This window comes from Urocampus carinirostris, chromosome 12 (assembly GCF_059441175.1).
Source record: "Urocampus carinirostris isolate Australia breed hairy pipefish chromosome 12, RoL_Ucar_1.0, whole genome shotgun sequence".
Classification (NCBI taxonomy): domain Eukaryota; kingdom Metazoa; phylum Chordata; class Actinopteri; order Syngnathiformes; family Syngnathidae; genus Urocampus; species Urocampus carinirostris.
In genome coordinates, this window is record NC_142360.1 from 8,411,977 (window position 1) to 8,433,769 (window position 21,793).

General features: G+C 39.1%; 1 protein-coding gene across 5 annotated transcripts in view; it reads left to right on the forward strand.

The window, feature by feature from the left end:
• Positions 1–21,371, forward strand: part of herc2 (HECT and RLD domain containing E3 ubiquitin protein ligase 2) — a 67,208-nt gene extending 45,837 nt beyond the window's left edge. For 3 of the 5 annotated variants that reach the window (XM_088350490.1, XM_088350494.1, XM_088350492.1), the window contains exons 77-91: positions 1,000–1,214; positions 1,385–1,562; positions 3,271–3,432; positions 3,534–3,625; positions 4,219–4,358; positions 4,446–4,633; positions 7,079–7,276; positions 7,348–7,431; positions 9,098–9,239; positions 10,773–10,967; positions 13,034–13,146; positions 16,423–16,613; positions 16,727–16,832; positions 19,045–19,257; positions 20,729–21,371. In XM_088350490.1, coding sequence (XP_088206616.1) covers positions 1,000–1,214; positions 1,385–1,562; positions 3,271–3,432; positions 3,534–3,625; positions 4,219–4,358; positions 4,446–4,633; positions 7,079–7,276; positions 7,348–7,431; positions 9,098–9,239; positions 10,773–10,967; positions 13,034–13,146; positions 16,423–16,613; positions 16,727–16,832; positions 19,045–19,257; positions 20,729–21,001 — 2,490 coding nt within the window. In that variant the 3' untranslated portion in view covers positions 21,002–21,371. The remainder of the gene's footprint in view (positions 1–999; positions 1,215–1,384; positions 1,563–3,270; positions 3,433–3,533; positions 3,626–4,218; positions 4,359–4,445; positions 4,634–7,078; positions 7,277–7,347; positions 7,432–9,097; positions 9,240–10,772; positions 10,968–13,033; positions 13,147–16,422; positions 16,614–16,726; positions 16,833–19,044; positions 19,258–20,728) is intronic. The other 2 variants (XM_088350491.1, XM_088350493.1) reach the window with 2 other exon arrangements.
• The last annotated feature ends 422 nt before the right edge of the window (positions 21,372–21,793 follow it).

Below are 21,793 nucleotides of genomic sequence, written 5' to 3' on the forward strand. Positions count from 1 at the left end.
ACACTGTAGCACAAGGGTTACCAACTCAGTGCCTGCAGCCCCCTAAAAACACTTGAGTAGCCTACGGACCAGTGACGGGTCATTGCGATTTCCTAAGTTGTATGATTCGTAACTGGCATGGCAAATCAGTGGTCGGCAACTTTTTCTGTACCATGAACGAGTTTAATGTTCAATGACGATTTATCAAATCCACCATCAAGATAATAAAGGTGAGACAACATGTTACAGTGAGTTTAAATAGTTTAATGAGATAAAAATCCAATGCCTTTTCCTCTGTAATTAACTGCGCTCTTACTGACGCAATCCGGGTTCAATTCCTATTGCTATCGAATGTTGAGAAAAAGTTGTCAGCGGTATTTCTTGACTGATCGACCATTGTTTAAATATTGTAATTTAGCACTGTAAAACCTCTCAAACATTGAGGTTCTTTAAAGTAAAAACGTGTGTGTGTGTTCGAGAATTATTATTATCGCCATCGCCACTGGATCACTTCACTGTGTGTGCTGCACGGATGACGGTATCACGACAACTCCAAACTGGAATCAGTGCCTTTATACAAGGCAGATGTGTTATTGTTTTATTGAGCCTATTTGAACCCCATTTCTAATCATTACAACCTGGTAACATGATAACAAGATAATCACAACATTGTAATGATGTGATAACTTTTTATAAAAAAAAAAAAAAAAAAAAAACTAATAGCCTCAGCTTCATAAAGGTTGGTGACCCCTGCTCTAGCATCTTTTTTTTTTTATCTTCCACTGAGATTCTTTGAACAGAAAGGTGCATTACACCAGTTTTAAACTTAAATCAAGCTTCTTATGGAAAAGGATCAGCAAAAAACCCCAAAACCTTTTATTAGCATTAAAATGAAGGATCTATTAACTCGATAGAGGAGTTTACTATCCTCAATCTATCATAAACATTCCTTAAAAGGTAAATATCTTGCAGAAAGTTATAACGTGCTGCAGCCGTTTTTATAAACCCTGACTTTTGCAGCTATACGCCACTGGGTATGGTGCTGGAGGCCGACTGGGTATCGGCGGAACAGAGTCTGTGTCCACGCCGACTCTGCTGGAGTCTATCCAGCATGTGTTTATCAGAAAAGTGGCGGTCAACTCGGGAGGAAAGCACTGCCTGGCATTGTCCTCGGAAGGAGAGGTGTACTCGTGGGGAGAGGCAGAGGATGGAAAACTAGGCCACGGCAACCGAAGGTGGGTAAAAGCTGTATATACAGATGCTAAGGGTAAGACATTTTCTATAGGTTTCTGTGAAAAGTCAGTTGAGGGGAGTTTTGCAACCCGTTGTGATAAACCACACTCAGCAATGATGAGCAGTGCCAACAACAGAGTTGATTGTTCTTTTTTTTTTATCTCCTTTTCAGCCCGTGTGACCGTCCTCGTGTGATAGAGTCTCTAAGGGGAGTGGAAGTGGTGGACGTAGCTGCAGGAGGGGCGCACAGTGCTTGCATCACGGCCAGCGGAGAGCTTTTTACTTGGGGGAAGGGCCGCTATGGCCGGCTGGGCCACGGGGACAGCGAGGACCAACTAAAGCCTAAGCTGGTACGCTGTGTCATCTGCTAAATAGTATCAAGTTACATGTATCAAATTGAGTAATCACACTACAGACGCTGCCCTACTTATGAACGAGGTAGGTTCCAGACAATCGTTTTTAAGGTGAATTTGTTCGTAAATTAATACAGTGCTATATTTTGTATGTTTAAGGTTTATATAAATATGTTTGAGGCTTGTATAAGTAACCTGTAATGTTCTGTACTGAAAAATAAACATTTCTTAAAATAATATGCTCTATAAAGATAAAGTTGAACTTAACTTCCTTTTGGAAGATGCGCTTCAAGAGGTCCTCCTCCGTGGTAAAAAGTGTCTGAAAAAAAGCATTCTGACCATTTCTCAACCGCATCAAGCTTTTTTTTTCCACTTTCATTTCAAAAGAAACTGCTCACCTTCTTTACACTTAACACCAACCATATGAATTCGATTCACGAGATATTAGAATCATGAAAGTTTTGAGCGTGCTGGAGATTCAGTACACGTAACACTGTATGTTTACACACGAACTAGGAAGTAGAAGCCAGATTTCTGCTTTGGGTTGGATACTGAGTGACCTCTTACAGCGCCACCACAAGCCGGTAGCGGCGGAAAGAAGCACGACAGTAATGTCCTGTACTCAGAAAAAGGTGCACACAATACAAAATCCAACTTACAGCAATGTCCGGATATTTTTCGATCTCCCGGAAAAATGTTTTACGTAAGTCGAATGGTCGTAAGTTGGGGAGCGTCTTTAGTTGGTCAGTAAACCCCCGTTTATCGCGAGGTTTACGTCCCAATAAGAACCAGTGATAGACTAAATGCGTTGAAGTATAAACCTTTATATAGTACAATTATTATACAATTAAATCACTATAATACAGTGAAACCAAAGAACAAACTATTTTTACAGGCTCAAACATTTGTTAAACAAATAAAATTACTGTATAGTGTACCTGAAAATATTTACCAATACTGCTTAACCAATCAATCTGCAGAACGCAATGCATGACAAAGAATTGTGGGGCAGCAAGACCAGTGAATCATGTTATAGCGAGGGATTACTGTAGTTCTGATTATTTTTAACTGAAAAATAAAACATTAGATATCACTAACAAAATTGTATTTAAAATGAGTAACACAATGTTAACAAAATACATTTTATATAATGTAAGCTACGAAAAATATAGAAATGAATTGTATATTGCAATTGGAAAAAAATTAACCACTTAATAAATTCAGATTAATTTTTCAATAATATAATGCCATGTTAAAGTTTGATCTGAATATTTATTGGCTAAACTTATTTGTTTGGATGAATTTATAACTTGTTTTGTTAAATAACTTACTTTTAATAAAGGTACAAAAAATTATTTAATGGGTTAAACAATATCTTGATATTTCACAGGATATCTTTCAAAAGATGACAAAAACAGAATTAATCATTAATTATCTAAAGGAAATAAATTCGTTTCCACACAAACAGCTGTAAAATGCAATAATACAATACTTAACCTGTGCCCAAAGGGAGTAGGCTAAAGCCGAAGCTTAACAGACAAAACACAACCCGAATTCTCTTAGCTTCCACCATTTTGTTTTTGCCTCACATTTTTAAAAAACTTTCCAGTTGTGGATAGTTGAACAGTGACCTATTCAACCCAACAGGTGGTGCTCTTATCTGTACTCCTGGATGTTTTAGAGCATGCTGTAATGTTCTCTGCAGGTGGATGCTCTGCAGGGCCACAGGGTAATAGATGTGGCCTGTGGCAGCGGCGACGCCCAGACCCTCTGCCTGACCGATGATGACATGGTGTGGTCCTGGGGAGACGGTGATTATGGAAAACTGGGGCGAGGAGGCAGCGACGGCTGTAAAACACCCATGAAAGTAATTTGATTTAAGACTTTATTTACGTAGTTCCAGAATGTTTACGATTTAAGAAGTACTTCTAAATAAACTCTTCTCTTTTTTTCCCCCCTTTCCTCAAGATTGATTCATTGACTGGTGTTGGCGTGGTCAAAGTGGAGTGCGGCTCCCAGTTCTCCGTGGCGCTCACAAAGTCGGGAGCCGTCTACACATGGTACGTTCCTCGCTGTTGTCACTATCACCAACAGTGTTCGTCGCTTTGATGAAAAAAGTCATTAGTTACAGTTCATCCATCCATTTTCTGCGCCGCTTTATCCTCAGTAGGGTTGCAAAAGGTGCTGGAGCCCATCCCAGCTACAGTTACTTGATTTAAAAAGTAATTCCGTTACCCCTCATATTGCTGACACTCAAAAGTAGTGCGTTACCTTGCAAACTATTGTATAAACCCTCGTTGAAGCTGACCCTTAAATAAATAAAAAACAAGGTGTACGCCAACCTATGGAAGCAGTGAAATCTTCATATTTCTTGCTTGGCTTGTGCAATCTTGAGAGCATGTAAAATAACACATAGCCAAAGACACTCCATATCCATGTTTTCTTTGGGCTTCAAACCAACCAATAGTCTTCTTTTAATAAGTAACTGATTAATGCCCCAGTTTATAACATTGCAGTTACAAATTCTTATTAATAACGTGTGATAGTACTCGTTACTGAGGGAAGTAATTGCCTACCAGGACAGCGTTCCTTTGTAACCCATTAGTCCCGACACTGATCACAGGACTCACTTGTTTGCGGATTCGACATTTAGGGGCAAAGGAGACTACCACCGTTTGGGACATGGGTCCGACGACCACGTGAGGCGGCCACGGCTGGTGCAAGGCCTCCAGGGAAAGAGGGTCATTGCCATTGCCACTGGATCACTGCACTGTGTGTGCTGCACGGATGACGGTATCACGAAAACTCCAAACTGGAAAATAGGATGCTACTTTGTTGTAACTTCCATGTTTGAGTTATGAAAACGTATTTTTGGTTCAGGAGAAGTGTTCACATGGGGCGACAACGACGAGGGACAGTTGGGAGATGGCACTACCAATGCTATCCAGAGGCCACGACTGGTGGCGGCGCTGCAGGGCAAGAAGATCAACAGAGTTGCTTGCGGCTCTGCCCATACACTCGCCTGGTCTACCAGCAAGCCCACAAATGCTGGGAGGCTTCCTGCACAGGTACAGAGTAAGGGTGTGTGGAGTTCTCTTGTGGTGCACAAAAATAGTACAAACTGTGTATGCTGTATGTCATTGGTGACCCCTGACAATGAGGTGTCTATGGGCACCAGGTACCCCCCTACACTTGAGTGTAGCCTGTGCACTGCTTCCAAAACTAGCTCACCAGTAAAGGGTCTTTGTGATTTTCTAGGAAATTGATTTCTCAATGACATGTTTCTAACATATAACAACACAGTCATTACTCAAGTTGTTATTTTAGAAATGCATATCAAAATTGTAGCCATTTGAGCTAATCAGGAACAAAAAAGTAGCTCTCAGCTTCTCTACGCTATCATGAACAGGGTTGAATACAGTGTCTGAAATAACGCCTGCCCGGACGCCAAGGGCATGCATCTCTTACGTCAGGCGTACAACTTACAAAACGTCTCCGCCCGGGTGACCGACAAATTTTTCAATTGAAAAAAAAAAACCAAAAACTAAATTTTTTTTTTCAAATCAAACGTTTTCTTTATTCCAATTTTGAAATCTTCGTTCGGTTTGGAAATTTCAGTTCGTTTGGCAATTTGCATATTCTGCAGGCGATCAGAAGCCTGCATCAAATAACTTCGTGCTTCTGGACTTTCCCGAACGTTATAAGGTCGTGCATTTGCATATCATTTTCCAAAGTAGACGCAAAGACAACACAAGAAAAATGGATAAGTGGTTTGGAATCAAGCCAAAACCTCGGCTCCAGAAGAAAGATTCAAAAGAAGATAACAAACTTTATGACGTTACAAAACGTAAATGTACATTAAAAGCATTGTGGAAAGAGGAGTTCACGTGACTTGTAGCAGACGACGCAACACAAACATTGCATGAATCTGCAAAAAGCTCCTGAAAATATTCTATGAGACAGTAGTGGCAAGCGCCCTCTTCTATGCGATAGCGTGTTGGGGAGGCAGCATCAAGAAGAAGGATGCCTCTCGTCTCAATAAACTGGCTAGGAAAGCGAGCTCTGTTGTGGGCAAAGAGCTGGACAGCCTAACAACAGTAGCTGAGAGACGGGCACTGGAAAAGCTGCGGTCAATCATGGACAATCCATCGCATCCACTACACAGCATTATCTCCAGACAGAAGAGCAGTTTCAGCAACAGACTGCTGTCACTGTCTTGTACTACGGACAGACTGAAGAGATCTTTTCTTCCTCATGCCATGAGGCTCTTTAACTCTACCCGGCAGAGTAAAAGCCCACAGTAAACCACACCACCTACATTGCATATTACCGAATCTTATTGCAATATGTATTCTGTGTAGCACTATTTAGTTATTCTATATAACACGCTACAGTGGGCATTTGCACGTCACACTGGGTATTTGTATATTGTATTCTTTTTGCTTTATTATTGTATTGTTCTCAGCTCAGGGATGCTGCTGGAAATAGGAATTTCCCTTCGGGGATGAATAAAGTATCTATCTATCTATCTGAATGAAGATGAGTAAATACAGGTACATACTGATCGCAGATGGAAAACAGCGATGTCTTATACATGCAATGAATGTTATAAGTGGATTTATAATAAACTTAATTTTAAAGTGATGTTCTGTTATATATTCTGATTATCAATCCTTAATGTTTTGCAACAATGTTTTTTTTGCGATTAGTTGTCTTATTTTGTTTGAAGTTGTGAAAAATGAAGCAGGCAACTTTTCAGAGTTGTCTGTCCTGGTAACTTTTTGTCATGAGTTTCAGACACTGTTGAATGATTTTGAAAAATGCTGTAAATTTGATTCCCCCTCAATTTGATTTGTCTTTGTAAAGAACGGTTCAAATACCTCTGTAAAAACAACAATTCCAAGATTGATTGCTTGATACAGTAAATGACACAACTAATAATTCTGAAAGGGTTGCTGCGTAGCCAAAGTTGTGCAGATTGCTAAAGATTTACACATGTCGGCCGGTCTTATTTGCAAATTTTCCTTCAGAATCATTGGGAGTGTGAACAATAGCACACAAAGCCTGCGTTAATGTGAAGAAAGTCAACAACATAAAAACGTTTCTTCCACTTTCTGAAAAAATAAAAATATTGTCATTTTATAGTGCTGGGTCTTAAACATTTGAACACATTTTACTGTTGGCAGGTATTTTTTTTCTTATTTTACAGTTGTTTTGAAAAAAACAACGTATTTTACTACATTTTCCAGTTGATTTTGAATAAAATATTTTGTCAGTGTGGCTACATAGTAGAAATAATACTTGATGATCATAATTATCTGCCCAAAGATTACGTATTTCAAGGTTGTTTTTTGTTTTCTTACAGGTTTTCTCAAATGTTTTAAACAAAATCTTTTGCAACGTATGTTGTTTACCTAATAAATTTGTTTTCGAGAGTGTTGTTAGAGCTTGCATGTGGTGTAAAAATTCTATAAATCACTTTACAAAATAAGTCACTTTTGTATAAATTTAAGGTCCCGATGGAATACAACCACCTGCAGGAGATCCCCATCATGGCGCTAAGGAACCGGCTGCTCCTTCTGCATCACATCTCGGAACTCTTCTGTCCCTGCATTCCTATGTTTGACCTGGAGGGGCGCTTGGGCCAAACCGGCCAAGGGCCTTCCATGGGCTTTGACACCCTCCGTGGCATCCTCATCTCACAGGGAAAGGTGGGTAAGAGGTCATAGTGGGACACAAGGTGTGGGGTGTTTTGAAGTACAACCTTGCTCTCTATCAACAGGAAGCGGCTTTCAGGAAGGTAGTTCAGGCCACAATGGTGCGGGACAGACAGCACGGCCCTGTGGTGGAGCTTAATAGAATACAGGTAAAAACCTAAATTTCTTTTATTGAGCTATAAACATTCAGCCTTTCATCCCCTCTTGAGTTTTGATCAACCAAGGAAAACAAAAAAAATAATACTGCATGTATTGGCCTGGATCTATATAAAAAAAAATAGAAAAGGCTTCCTCTTAAATATTCTTTATTGATATTGTGTTTTTCAAAAATATTGAATAATTATCCTAGTAGGTTAATCAATTAGAACATTTTGAGAGCTTTAATTGCCATATAAACTAAAAGGATAAAAATAAGTCAACCATATTAAGTATTAAAACTTCATTGCAAAACACTTTGAAAATATGTTATGTTTTTACTTTAATTCATGACTTTTCCTTATGAATATGTATCTATCTATCTACCCTGGTCTTATCCCTCGAGAGGGGTGGCTGACAGCAAGACAAACACATACAAAAGTAAAGAAAATTTTTTTAAAAAAGGGAAAAAGTAACAAAAAACACACACAAAAATATTTTGGACCATGGCCAACCCAAATGCCCAAACACCCAAACAAGTTGAGCACCTCGGCACCCAAGTTGGTCATGCTTTCGTCCCTCCAGATGAAACGGGACAGAAGAAAGCTGCCATGTCACTCGGGTCAGGGTGACACAACACACTCTTCTGTTCAACAGCAGGGCCTGACAGTTTTCACTGGTTTACCCCTGCCACATTATACAGGTGTCCTGCCCATCCCTAAATATGGAATTTCAATTTTATTGATTTTCCTTTAATGAAAATACCACAAATTTCCAAAAATACCTTTTTTTTTTAAGATTGTCTTTAATGTCACTTAACACAAAAATGCCTATTAACTTTTATTTGCAACCCTAGTGTACAATTTTTATAGAGATGTTTAAAACTAGCATGAAATAAAAATCAAATCAAAAATGTATATATAACAAAAGGAAAATACTCTGTACATATATTCTTTCATGTTGTATATTTTTGAACATTTTTTTGTTGTTATTTTCAAAACAAATAAAATAAAATTTGACTTTTTGAGACCAGAATACAAACAGTACACACTTAAAAGCCCAAAAACATATTGAACCGTAAAAACAACTTGGGGGAAAGTGCACTCTATTATAATCACAAGCGCTTTTTAAATATTTCTCAAACAGAAGGTAAAATACTGGACATAATTAAAACACACATTGGCATTATCAGCCACTATCCACAACTTCAACAAAGAAACTTAAGTCAGTGGATTTTAGTCAGAAAAAAAAGCTGATTTTATTTTTAATTTCCTGGAATTGAACTCTCGAGATGTCTTATCTGCAACTTTGATCAACTTTCTCCTTCTGTTGGCATCGTCACAGACATACGCACGCACTCACTACGAAGCCAGGCAGGCTCCTGATAGTTACATGTGACGTCTTTCATAAAGGCATTTTTCTATCAGAGTGTGTGCATGATCTGCACACCAGACTGTCTGTAGGGCTTCTTGAGAGTTACACAAAGCGCCTCGTTTTGGCCACAACACACCCAATCAATTACCAGGTTGTGAATTACACTTTTCATTAAAGTTACATATAATTGGTTTGAGGTTGACCATTATGAAATGTTTCATCTGCAAAATTCAACCAGAAAATGAGTTTTTGAGGGATATCAATTGTGATACACCAAAACACACCCATTGTCCTGTTTGTCTGCAGGTGAAGCGCTCGCGGAGCAAAGGAGGCTTGGCCGGTCCTGACGGAACCAAATCGGTTTTTGGTCAGATGTGTGCCAAAATGAGCTCGTTCAGCCCCGATACTCTGCTACTCCCCCACCGAGTGTGGAAAGTCAAGTTTGTAGGTGGGTGTCAGAAAGATTATATCAAATTTTTATATCTTTTCATATTCCTTTAATTTACCGTACTTCCCACACTATAAGGGGCACCTAAAAACCCCAGTTTTTTCGGAAATTGGAAAGTGTCACCACAGTGTGCCTTTGGAAATACATACTTAATTATAGGAAAGAATACATACAGTAATTTTAGGGATGTGTAGCTTACAAAGATTTAAAGTACAATACCGCATTTGAGCTATGATTGTGTAATGATTAATCGAATCGCTGACCTAAATGGCAAAACATTGTATGCAATGGGAATCGAACCCTAGTAGCGATGCAAATGACATGGGACAAGGCATCAGACTTTATCTCATGATCACACTCTTTTTGCTAAGGGTGCCAGAAACACTTATTTGCACAGTGCATTCTAATAGGTTAGAGTCTCTCCAATTCCTCACCCAAATATTTTTGAGAATAGAGTAAACAATCTTTCAACAAAATATGATACAAGCTCTTATACATAACTATACATTAACCAAGAGGTTATTGACTCAGAGGTGAAGGAGTGGAGAGACTGTTTAACCTATCAGAATGCACTATGCAAATCAGTGTTGTGGCACAATGAGTAAAAATTGTTTGATAATGGGATAACCTCTAATGCCATTTTGTATGTCATCTCTACCACTATTGGTATAGTGGTAATGTATCGAGACTCTCACCGTCAGGTTCGATTCCTGTTGCACAGTGTTTTGTGGTTTTGTTTAGCAGCACATAATAATGAATTGCATTATTTTGTACCCGTACACACAGAAGCTCTTACTGTAATCACCTAAAACTATTACTGTACTGTTCATGTGCCTTATCAGGCTTCCAGTGGATCCTTGAAATGTCTTAAAAGGCATTAAACTCATTAATCTAAAATTACGCCGTAATTGGCATTAAAATGTCCCAAATCCAATTTTGGAAGTCTTTGAAATGTAAACACATTAATAAGATTTATATTTCTTTGAACTAAAAAGATTAGGTAACATTTATCAATGGTCAGTAATTCACCAATTTACTTTTGTGACCACTATAACGGAATAATCAAAACGGTTATGTGGTTTCAGTCGGGCTTTTGAGAGCCCATGTCATGTCTTATGTTTACCTACAATACGCATAGCAACTTCAGACAGAGACATTTATTTTGGACCATGGGAAAGTGTACATTTAATGAGAAGTGGCTGTCTGATTAAAATTTTTCGTCGTGGTTTAAAAATGTGCCAAGTTGTGTGCAAGGCCCGTTGTATTATGTGCAAGAAATATTTGTGTTTTTATGTTTTGTTTGTTTCAATTTTGTTTTTTTTTTGTCGACTTTGTCTTGAATTTGATTTCAAAAGGTATCAAAAAAGTCTTGAATTTAACTTTCCTCAAGCCTTAGGATATATGACAAAAGACTATTTTGGGGCTTTGGCTTCATAGTGTAGATAATACAGCATGTACATACAATTTATATATACACATATATTGAAATACATTTGAGGTTCGTAAAAGGGACTCTTGTTGGTTCTTCTTCAGGGGAGTCTGTGGATGACTGTGGTGGCGGCTACAGTGAGTCCATCGCCGAAATGTGCGAAGAGCTCCAGAATGCATTGACGCCACTTCTCATTGTCACCCCCAACGGACGTGACGAGTCGGGGGCCAACCGCGATTGTTTCTTACTCAACCCTGCATCCAAGTCGCAGCTGCACATGAGCATGTTCCGCTTCCTCGGTAAACGCTTGTGCCTTTTCCATTCTGTCAATATGACTTTTAATGTTAAAGGCACATTTTGTATTATTTTGTGCCTCCAAGTGGTAAAAAGAAATAAGCAAAATATATATGAATTTATAAACATTTTTAATACTTGTTGGTCAAGAATTTAGCTTGTGTTTTTACATTATATGAGGCTCACCTAGGGGTAGCTGACATGATTGTCCACCATCTTACAGCTCAAGGTACCTCCCCAAAAGGGTGCGGTTTGGTCACTTTGAGTCTCCGTAGTTCGTAATCTACCCTGTACATCGACATTTAGTTGTCAAATGTTACATAATGTCCCTTTAATTGCACAGTTATTTTATTATGATTTATGTTAGAGTGTCTAAAAGGGGTAAGATATGTGTGAATGTTGGGAAGAGAAAGGTTAAGTGTTCACGTGATGGAGTAGGCATGGCGTTAGAAATAAGGTTGCATGGACAGGTGCTGGAAGAAGTTGAAAGCTTTAGATACTTGGGTTGTGGTGTGGCTGCAGTCGGTGGAATGGAGTGCGAAGTATTGCACAGAGTGAATCAAGGAAGCAAGGTTTTGGGTGCTCTGAGGAGAGTGATGAGCAACAAGAGTATGAGTATGGATGTTAAGAGAGGACTGCATGAGAGTGTGATTGTGCTGACTGTGTTGTATGGTACAGAGACTTGGAGCCTGAACGCAGATTTGAGAAGGAATTTCAATGTTTTTGAGATGAAGTGTTGAGGAGTACGTTTGGAGTGACAATATTGGATAGAGTGAGAAATGAAATTGTGAGAGGCAGAACTGGAGTAGTAGTGGACCTGAGCAAGCGTGATGATATGAGAGTACTCTGTCGGTTTGGACACATGGAGAGGATGGATGAGGAGCGGATGTTGAAGATGATCTACAGGGAAGAAGTAAATGGAAGGAGACTAAGAGGAAGGCCGCGATTGACGTAGATGGATGGTGTTATGAGTGCACTGCAGGAAAGAGGTCTAAATGTGGTGGAAGCTAGAGCACTTGTTGGTGATAGGAATGAGTGGAGAGGTGTTGTGAAAGGATAGTGGGATGTTTGGACGCGTTTTAAGGGATGGGCAGGGCACTTGTATGATGCGGCAGGGGTAAACCAGTGAAAGTTGTCGGGCCCTGCTGTTGAACAGAAGAGTGTGTTGTGTCTCCCTGACCCGAGTGAGATGGCCGCTTTGTTGTATCCCAATTCATCTGGAGGGACGAAAGCATGACCAACTTGGGTGCCGAGGTGCCTAACTTGTTTGGGTGTTTGGGCATTTAGGTTGGCCATGGTCTAAAAAAATTTGAGTGTGTTTTTTGCTACTTTTTCCAATTTTCATTTTTTCTGTTTTTGTATGTGTTTGTCTTGCTGTCGGTCACGCCTCTTGAGGGATATGACCAGGGTAGATAGATAGATAGATATTTTAAGACTTAATTTGTCTATAGAAATGAATAAAATGACCAAAATTGTCCCCAAAATAACTTGAAAGAAATTACAATTAAAAATATTCTTTTTTTTTTTTACAATTATTGGTTTTAAACAAAAATGTTTTTATCCATTTTAAACAAAACAATGAACCTAACCAAACAACATTTTTTGTTTCAAGAAAGTTTTATTACAAATAACATCCTATGAAAAACAGTCAGATGATAACTGATTTTAAATGTAAAATTGACTTTCATAGTAAATACAAAACAAAGTTATTTGTAGCTTGTACCTAACGACAATAAAGCAATTGGTTATCACCAACTATCCCATCATTCTGCCAATTTAATCATGGCTTTTAAAAATACCACCTATGAAATTCTTCTCCAGATTTCATGATAATGCAAAAATAACTCAATTGATTCTATTTATTGCCCAGCCCTAAAATTGATCCCCAAACATAAGTACTGTGAAATTTAAAGCTTTCACTCCATTTACACCTGCTTAAAACCACATCGAAAGACATTTTCCCTTTATTTACATGTAATTTATTAGTCAACCAGTTTGATCCATTTATTTTTTTTAATATTTCGCTTACCTCAAAGTTAACTGTTTGACTTACCCCAACGTGCATCTGCAGGGGTCCTGCTGGGTATCGCAATCCGCTCCGGAAGCCCCCTGAGTCTCAACCTGGCCGAGCCGGTGTGGAAGCAGCTGGCTGGGATGAACTTGACCATTGCTGACCTCAGTGAGGTGAGAAATCAATTGGCACTAGCCCTCTTATAACCTCTTTTCACGTATGTTTTGAAAATGTATTTTTAGTATTACAGTAGTACATTTTAAATCATCCATGCTCAGCCTAGTAACGGTAAAATATAACTTAAACAATACTAAATAACTCTAAACAACCTGAGTTTTTATTTATTTTAGTTTCTCAACCAAATTAGTTGAGGCTACATGGGCCAATAACCAGTTTAACAATATATAGGTGTTTAAAAGCCAAGGTTTCGATTACCTATATAAAGAGCCAGCCCTTATTATTTTTTTTTTATTTCAGCATATAAAATGAAAAAAAAACTTTACACAGCTTTCTCCTTTCCAGAGTAAAATAATAAGTAAAGCTAATTGCTTCCAATTAATTTTTTTCCTGTCATTCCCGTGCGGTGGTCTCGGCAGAAGATGTAGACTGAATGAGACTAGTAACTTATATGGTCCCTCAAGAAAATGTGCACTTACGGAAATCAGTGCTCCTTTTGTTTTTGTTATGTCATTTCTAGGTTTTTCTCAGCTGAATGCCCTTAAGCAGCATGTTTTTCTTTGTTGTTTTTTCTTTAATTATTCTAAAGAAATATTTCAGGTGAGTAATTGAACTTTAGGCTTGATTCACATGATAAAGAATAAATGATCATGAATCGATTTACACATGAAATTAAAATCCTCAATAAATGTCCTAAGTGGCCACAGTGAATATTTTATTAAAAAAGTATCTTAATAATTGTAATAATATCATGTCCAATCGCGTTGCATACAATGTTTGACAACCTTGATATCAATGACTATAAAGACAATTTTAATGCTACGAGACTGATATTTTTGCTCATGATTATCTTACCGTGAGGTTCATATGTGGCGAGGCATCGTCAAATTTACGAATAAATCAACCTACATCTTATTCATCATTTGATTGGCTGAGCAAGAACACAATATATAAACAGTAGCATTGAAAAAAAAGTTGTATTGTCTTACCTCAATTTATAAGTGAATAAATGAAATAAAACCATCCATAGACAGGTAATCCTCTATTATGAAACGTAACACATGCAACAAAAAAACGTCTGGACAGTTAGCTTGCCAATACTATTACTAATTCTATGGTTTGGGGCTTACTGTAGGTGTGCACCATGTCAGAATCCTTGGTCTCACTATCGGCCTCTGCCATGAGGCAAGAGAATTGCGTGCCTCACTCGGTATCTGACGCTCAGCACAGTAATACATGACATATTAATTGTATGATTATTATTTAAAATGTGAAAATTCAGCCATTTTGAAAAAGAAAATCCTAAAATTGTGAAAGTAAATGTGAAATCCCTTTAACACTGAATATTTATTACCATTTAATATATTTTTAATTTATATTTCCAACCTCACTTGCTTCCCCTGACTGAATGTCACTCCATCAGAATCTCATATTGATCCATGCTTAGTCGAGACTGACCCAAAATAATCTAACCCATGTAATACAGAATTCTAGAATCTTGCATTGAATGAGTGCAGGAAAACAACTCTCGCCAGTACCATTGTGATGTAACTACACGTTTTTAATAACCTTTTCTAGTGTAAACGGAGAACATTCCTCTGCGTTCCTGGTCTCATTAAAACCTAGATAATCTGGTCGGGAATGAGAGCGTACACGTCTGTCTTGGGCCGACATTGCAGTAGTAATGCGCTGGAGGCCTCACGCTGCGATCATGAGCTTTTCTATGTTTTCTTCTGTAGCTTCTTGTCCGCTCACACGTTCTCACACACTCTTGTTCACATGCTCTTCCCCTGAGATATAACAAAGGTCAGGTCTCAAATATGTAATACTAATAAAAGCAAGAGACTTGGTAATTCCTTGATGATTGTGTGGATGTGTCTGTATTTATGTGGGATGAATAAAATCGCCTTGTTACCTTCAATGATTTCAATTAACTTTTTATACAGTGATGCGTCTTTATACGAGAATTACGAAAGGTTGTTTTTCTACGAAAATCTTTCTCTCTTCATGAAGCAAAATCCAGTTTACGAGCAGTCCCAGAGGCTACCACTCGAGACTGCTCACCCTTATCAGCTTGGTTCAATTTGCGCATGTGCCTCTCGCCATCAGGCACTTTACTCTGCGTGCCTGGTTACACCTTTAGAGTACTTGAATTCCGCAGCAAGTTCGTTTTAAATCACTGTTTATATCATCTCCTTGTTGTGACCTTAGCCCTCAGTTTCAGAAAGGGAAATATTAAGGTGTCTGAATTGAAACAAAACAAGAAATAATAGAAAAACAAAGTGTTTGTGTGAGTGGCCAAGCCATGTAGAATAATTGGGAAGCAGCGAGTACCGATAACAAAGCCTCAGAAAAAATTACGCAGTGATTCGCTGCAATATTTTTCGAGGGAGGTCATATTCCTGTTTCAAAAAAACAGTGCAGAGGAGAACGAACCAGACAAGCCGACACCTACAAAGGAGATTAGAGAGTTTCTGGCCAAATGGGAGGAAGTTGGAAAAACACATCCAGAATAAGTGGCAACTGGTCGTGTGACAGCTCTCTTTAATGATACTTGCCTAATGCCGTTTTGTTACATTTTGAAGGGGATGCGGGGATACATTTCCTGGGATGATTTTTTAATTTATTTTTTATTTATTTATTTTTTCAAAAGACCTCTAGAAAGTGATAGTGTTGCGATTCTACAAATAAAATGATTAATGAAAACTGAAACGGGCAAAATAATTGTGCCGTGAAAAGGTTTTGCGTGTTCACATTCATTTAAGGTTACAGCAATTTGTTGTGCTTAGATATGATCAAAAGTCATGTGCCCCCCCACATACACACACACCTCGCACACACCTACGTTTTAGCTACCCGAATCCCCTCCATGGTATGTGCTCATCAGTAAACTTTTTTTTTTCATAATGTGTTCTTATTTATGTGATGACTGTATTTTTCATGTTTGATTACTATTTGAATTTTAATGATCAGAATGATTTATATTAATAGCTCTTTGGGGTCGGCCGCTATTGGTGTGTGAGTGTGTGTGTGAATGGGTAAGTGTGAAGCACGATGTGCTTTGGGAGGTCTTCGTTGACTTGAAAAGCGCTATATAAATGCAGACCATTTACCTTGAGGTCGGGAAATGACTAAATAGTCTTGATTGTTTCATCACGAATTAAGCCCGGATGCATAGGTAACCACTGTAATTGCCTTTTAATCCAGGACTGCCTTTCGTGTTTTGTCACTTTGCACAAAAGTTACTTGGCTATCTGCTTTTCCATCTTTAGGTGGACAAGGACTTCATTCCCGGCCTGATGTACATCCGCGACAATGAGGCCACATCTGAAGAGTTTGAGGCCATGACTTTGCCCTTCACCGTGCCCAACGCCAGCGGGCAGGACATCCTGCTGAGCTCCAAGTACTCGCACATCACGCTGGACAACCGTGCAGAATACGTACGGCTCGCCATCAATTACAGGTCGGTGCAAGAACTCGTGCGCATGAGTGCCTCCTGCAGGAAGGGAGTGCAATAGTCCCGCAGAGGAGTCGAATCATACTTGATGAAGTACTTTTGTTGTTGTTTGTGTGCAGGCTGCACGAGTTTGACGAGCAGGTGTCAGCCGTGCGGGAGGGCATGGCCCGCATCGTCCCTGTTCCTGTGTTGTCACTTTTCACAGGATATGAACTGGAAACCATGGTGACAGACTTATTTTTTTGGTTTCCTGTCAATTGAAGGTCAACGTGTGACGAGAAATTTATGAAAAAGGCTCAACTTGAAATTCAGAGATGGAAACACTCCACGTTAGCCATTTTTGCATGAAGGTGCCATTTTCTTGCACCTTTTAAGAGTCTTAATAGACTTTTCCACTAGTTAACCTAAAATGGGTAAAACATTTTACCCACGTTTTTTTAATAGAACGGCAGTGCTAAAGTAACATCCATCCATCCATTTTCTGCACCGCTTATCCTCAGTAGGGTCGCGGCGGTGCTGGAGCCCATCCCAGCTATCTTCGGGCAGTGGGCACGGGACACCCTGAACCGGTTGCCAGCCAGTCGCTGGGCACACAAGGACAGACTATTTGCTTGCTCATTCGCACCTAGGGACAATTTGGACCGGCCAATTGACATGCATGTTTTTGTAATGTGGAAGGAAACCGGAGTGCCTGGAGGGAACCCACGCAAGCACGGGGAGAAACTCCACACAGGGGGATCGATCTCATGAGCTCAGAACTGTGCCGCACACGCGCTAACCACTGCCCTGCCGTGCGCTAAAGTTACACATATGTTTAAATAATTAGATCATATATAATTATTGGCTTGTAGCATAGGACTTTGAAAAACGTTTGCCTGAGCAGGTTTTTGTCCAGAAAAAAAGTTCAAAGCCGCTTCCAGGAAGTCGGCTATTTTGGATTGAAACAAATTTTTGGGCAAGAAAATAATAGCCATCAAAGCTGGTCTGAAATAAATATCAAACACATATGCAATGCCGACAGGGCAAAAAATAAGCAACATGAAATTTGGCTATACGTCAAGTCGGCGCCCCCTGAAGGCTTGGAGACTCCATGTCTACATTTTGACGAGGATATTTAATGTACTACAAATATATAATTATCATTTGAGAGAAACCGCATATTTTAAGTGTACATTTTGAAATGTAAAGACATTTAAACTAGTTTTTCTACAAAGGGCATTTATACTTAGAATAAGTATAAGGTTCTCACCGGCAGAAAGAAGATCATCATTATTTTTCAAAGTTTGGTCGAACATATTTTTTCGACCAAAAATTTGTTGATTTTTCTTTAGCGAAATAAGATTTTATATATTTCTTTTAAAATTTGGATCACTAGCTAAACAAACAAAATCTATTTCATTTTGTATATTACATTATCCAATGTGACACTATAACATAAAAACAAACCAACCCGATACATGCACAACAAAGAACAGAACTAAGAAAACCAAAACTGAAAATTAACATGATCTCGACATACTGAAAAAGAGGAAATTAAATAAATTGTCATGCTGCTGTGGGTGGCTGCCCACATGTCAGACACCTGAACAAATTTTTGTGATGATAAAATATATCTTTAAAAACATTGCGCATATTAACCACAGGACGGCACATTATACATGGAACATCAGAGTTAAAAGTCAAGTCTAGTCATGTTTATTTGTATAGTCCTTAATCACAAAGAGTCTCAAAGGGCTGCACAGGCCACAGATTATTGCAAACCACAGACTATTATGACACCACCCCCTGATTTAAAACCTACATGAGGGTAAATAATACACAGATATTGTCAACATAAAATATAGGTTATTCATATGTTATAGAATAGTAATGTCTTTTAATATTAGATTTAAACATTTCCACTGAGGTTGTACATCAAATCTCAGTGGGAAGAGCATTCCACAGCACCGGGGCCCGAATGGAGAACGGATCTCTTATTGGCTCTTGGGATCACTAGTAGACCAGCATTTTCAGAGCTAACGCTCCGAAACCGTAACTTTGAGGGGAATTAAATCTGAAAGATAAGAGGGAGCAAGTCCATGCATGTTTTTGTATAATACCAACAGAACCTTAAAATCACATCTTAAGCTAACAGGGAGCCAATGCAGGTTAGCTAAAATCTGGGTATTGTAGTCAAACTTTCTTGTCTTAGTTAAAAGCCTCGCTGCAGCATTTTGTACCAGCTGAAGGCTCTTGATTTTGAACTTTGGGAGACCGGAGAGTAGTGCATTACAGTAATCGAGACTGGAGGTAACAAACGCATGAATTATAATCTCTGCATCCGACTGAGACAGCAATAAGTCCAATAATGCTGTCTCATACATCTTAGATTAAGGCAGGTTTTTATCAATCCTGAAGTCCACTGCATTCTAAATCGATGTATCATTTTTTTTCACAGGTGTGTGGAAGCCCGGACATTCCGCTGCACTTGCTCAAGTCTGTGGCCACCTACAAGGGCGTGGAGCCCACTGCCCCACTGGTGCAGTGGTTTTGGGAGGTGATGGAGTCTTTCTCCAACACGGAACGCTCCCTCTTCTTGCGCTTTGTCTGGGGGCGCACACGGCTGCCACGCACCATCGCTGACTTCCGCGGACGTGACTTTGTTGTGCAGGTAGGGAAGACGGAAAAGAGAATTTGCTTCACAAGGAGACGGTACCTATTTACGAGAGGTACCGTTTATACACTTGTATAAGCTCACATCGCATTGATGCAGACCCCTAAATCTGCTTTAAAATGCCTAAAAATGTGTTGTTTTCTTAAAAATGTCACTGAAGACCATACAGTACTAGACTAGTGTTGTCGTTTTCTGCATAGAGAGGTAATTCATTTTCCCTCATTTAGAATCGTCATTATGTAAGCCACATTAAATGTGACTTATAAGGTATTCGGACTTATGTAAAGAAAAAAAATAATCTAGTACCTTATTATTCATTTTGGACCTAGGGCAACATAAATAAGGTCATAATTAATGATTTTATAGTTGAGTTAACCAACAAAAATTGTACATGACTTTAAAGCAAACATAAGTTATATATCTGTTTCCATCCATCCGTCCATCCATCCATTATCTCCACCGCTTATCTTCAGTAGGGTCGCGGGGGTGCTGGAGCTATCTTCCGGCAGTGGGCAGGGGACACCCTGAACTGTTTGCCAGCCAATCACAACTCACTCGCTCATTCACACCTAGGGACAATTTGTACCGGCCAATTAGCCTGACATGCATGTTTTTGGAATGTGGGAGGAAACCCACACAGGGGTGAACATGCAAACTCGGGGGAGGTTGCGGTAGCTAAACTTGAACCCTGAACCTCTGCACCGTGTGGCTACACACTAACCACCCAGCCTCTGTGCCGCCCGATTTTATTTATTTTGTAACTTTATTTCTCACTCAATAAACTTGCCTTTTTCTAAAAACATTTCCTGTTCGTCTTTTTTTTTTGTGTAAGAATATAATTTTTTCTCAATAGAATGAGAACTTATTTTTGTCCTGGAACGAGTGCTGGAAATCCTTGAAAATGCTCAATTATTCGTGTTTTCAAAGATTGAAAAGTAGTTATGGGTGAAGTGCTTGTAATTGCTTAAGATTATTTCCATGTTTCTCTTAAATGATGTCGGCACTGCTCTCTTGTGGCTTCGTTTTGCCCCTGGGTTTCTTCTGCCCTTGTGATTAACAGCAGCAGGTATTAGTTTGTGCGACATTATCCTACGAAGCGTCGTCTCCCCCTATGGGTCGTGCCCAAGAATACACGTTATGCTTGAACTTAACTGGCACTATGAAATGTGTATTAGTGCAAGGATTACGCATCAAATATGGACATTTATTATTGGCTATGCGAAATATGATGGTGGTGAATTGTAATGGGATTAAAAATCTCACATATAGATCGCAGACATATATTGGTGGCTTTGCAAAATACATGATTCACACCAGATTTTTGGTTTTAATAGTACTGCAGAAACAAGAATATTGGCTTTGAAAGTTCTTAAAAATGATAAAGGTGTACAAACCCTGTTTCATCGAAAAAATGAGGAGTCCTCGTTATACACAAATACTTCAACGTTTTATTCTCTTCAAATTTCAGGTGCTGGACAAGTACAACCCTCCTGACCATTTCCTACCCGAATCGTACACGTGCTTCTTCCTGCTCAAGCTGCCGCGATACTCGTGCAAGCAAGTCCTGCAGGAGAAGCTGAAGTACGCCATCCATTTTTGCAAATCCATCGATACGGACGACTACGCCCGCATAGCTCTTTCTGGCGAGCCGGCCGCCGACGACAGCAGCGACGACTCGTACAACGAAGACGCCGATTCCTTTGCCTCCGACTCCACCCAGGACTACCTCACCGGACACTGACCTCCTGCGAGGTCAGTTGGAATGCAGGTCCAGGTGGATATTTTTTTTTCTTAATGCTCACATTCCTGCAGGTTAGACATATGCGTCTGGGAGTGAATGTGTGTGTGCAACCAGCTGTGAAGCATTAAGAGCTTAGAAGATGAAGAGCCATCCTGTGATTGTTACCGTTCATTTACATGAAAATGAGGACTTTAGTCTCTGTAAATAGAAGAGGATAAACATTAGTCTGCCCTATTATTATGTTTTTTGAAACGGATATTGACTTTTAAAGATGTAGTCTTTGCTCAAACGTCGGTCTACTGTAGCGTCCGTTGTCACCGTGACTCCTCTTTAAATGTGTGTACATAAATAAACCAAAATTAAATATGACCGTGCCATGGATTGAACAAAATGAAGTCATTCCTGCGTATGCATGTGTGAATTTGTGTTTTTGTGTGAATAATTATTTAGAATTTATGAATTAATACCTTTATATCAGTTTTGACCTGAGCAATAATGCCCCCAGAAAAAAAAATCACAATTTTATCGGTCAGTCTGGATGATTAAGATTTATATCAATTTTAATCAAAGGACATCACCAACTCACATTTATTCAAAGTAGTTTGGAATAAAACATATAGACTGTGCAATTGGTTCTCACAACACTTTATAATTTCTTAGGCGCGCTTGAATAAACTCGTCCTTTCTTATCTTTTTGGGGGTTGCTGTTTGGACTGTATTTGAAACAGTCCTTTTCTTACTTTTACCATTTTCATGCTACACTAACAGAAAGGACGAGCATGAAATCTCTCT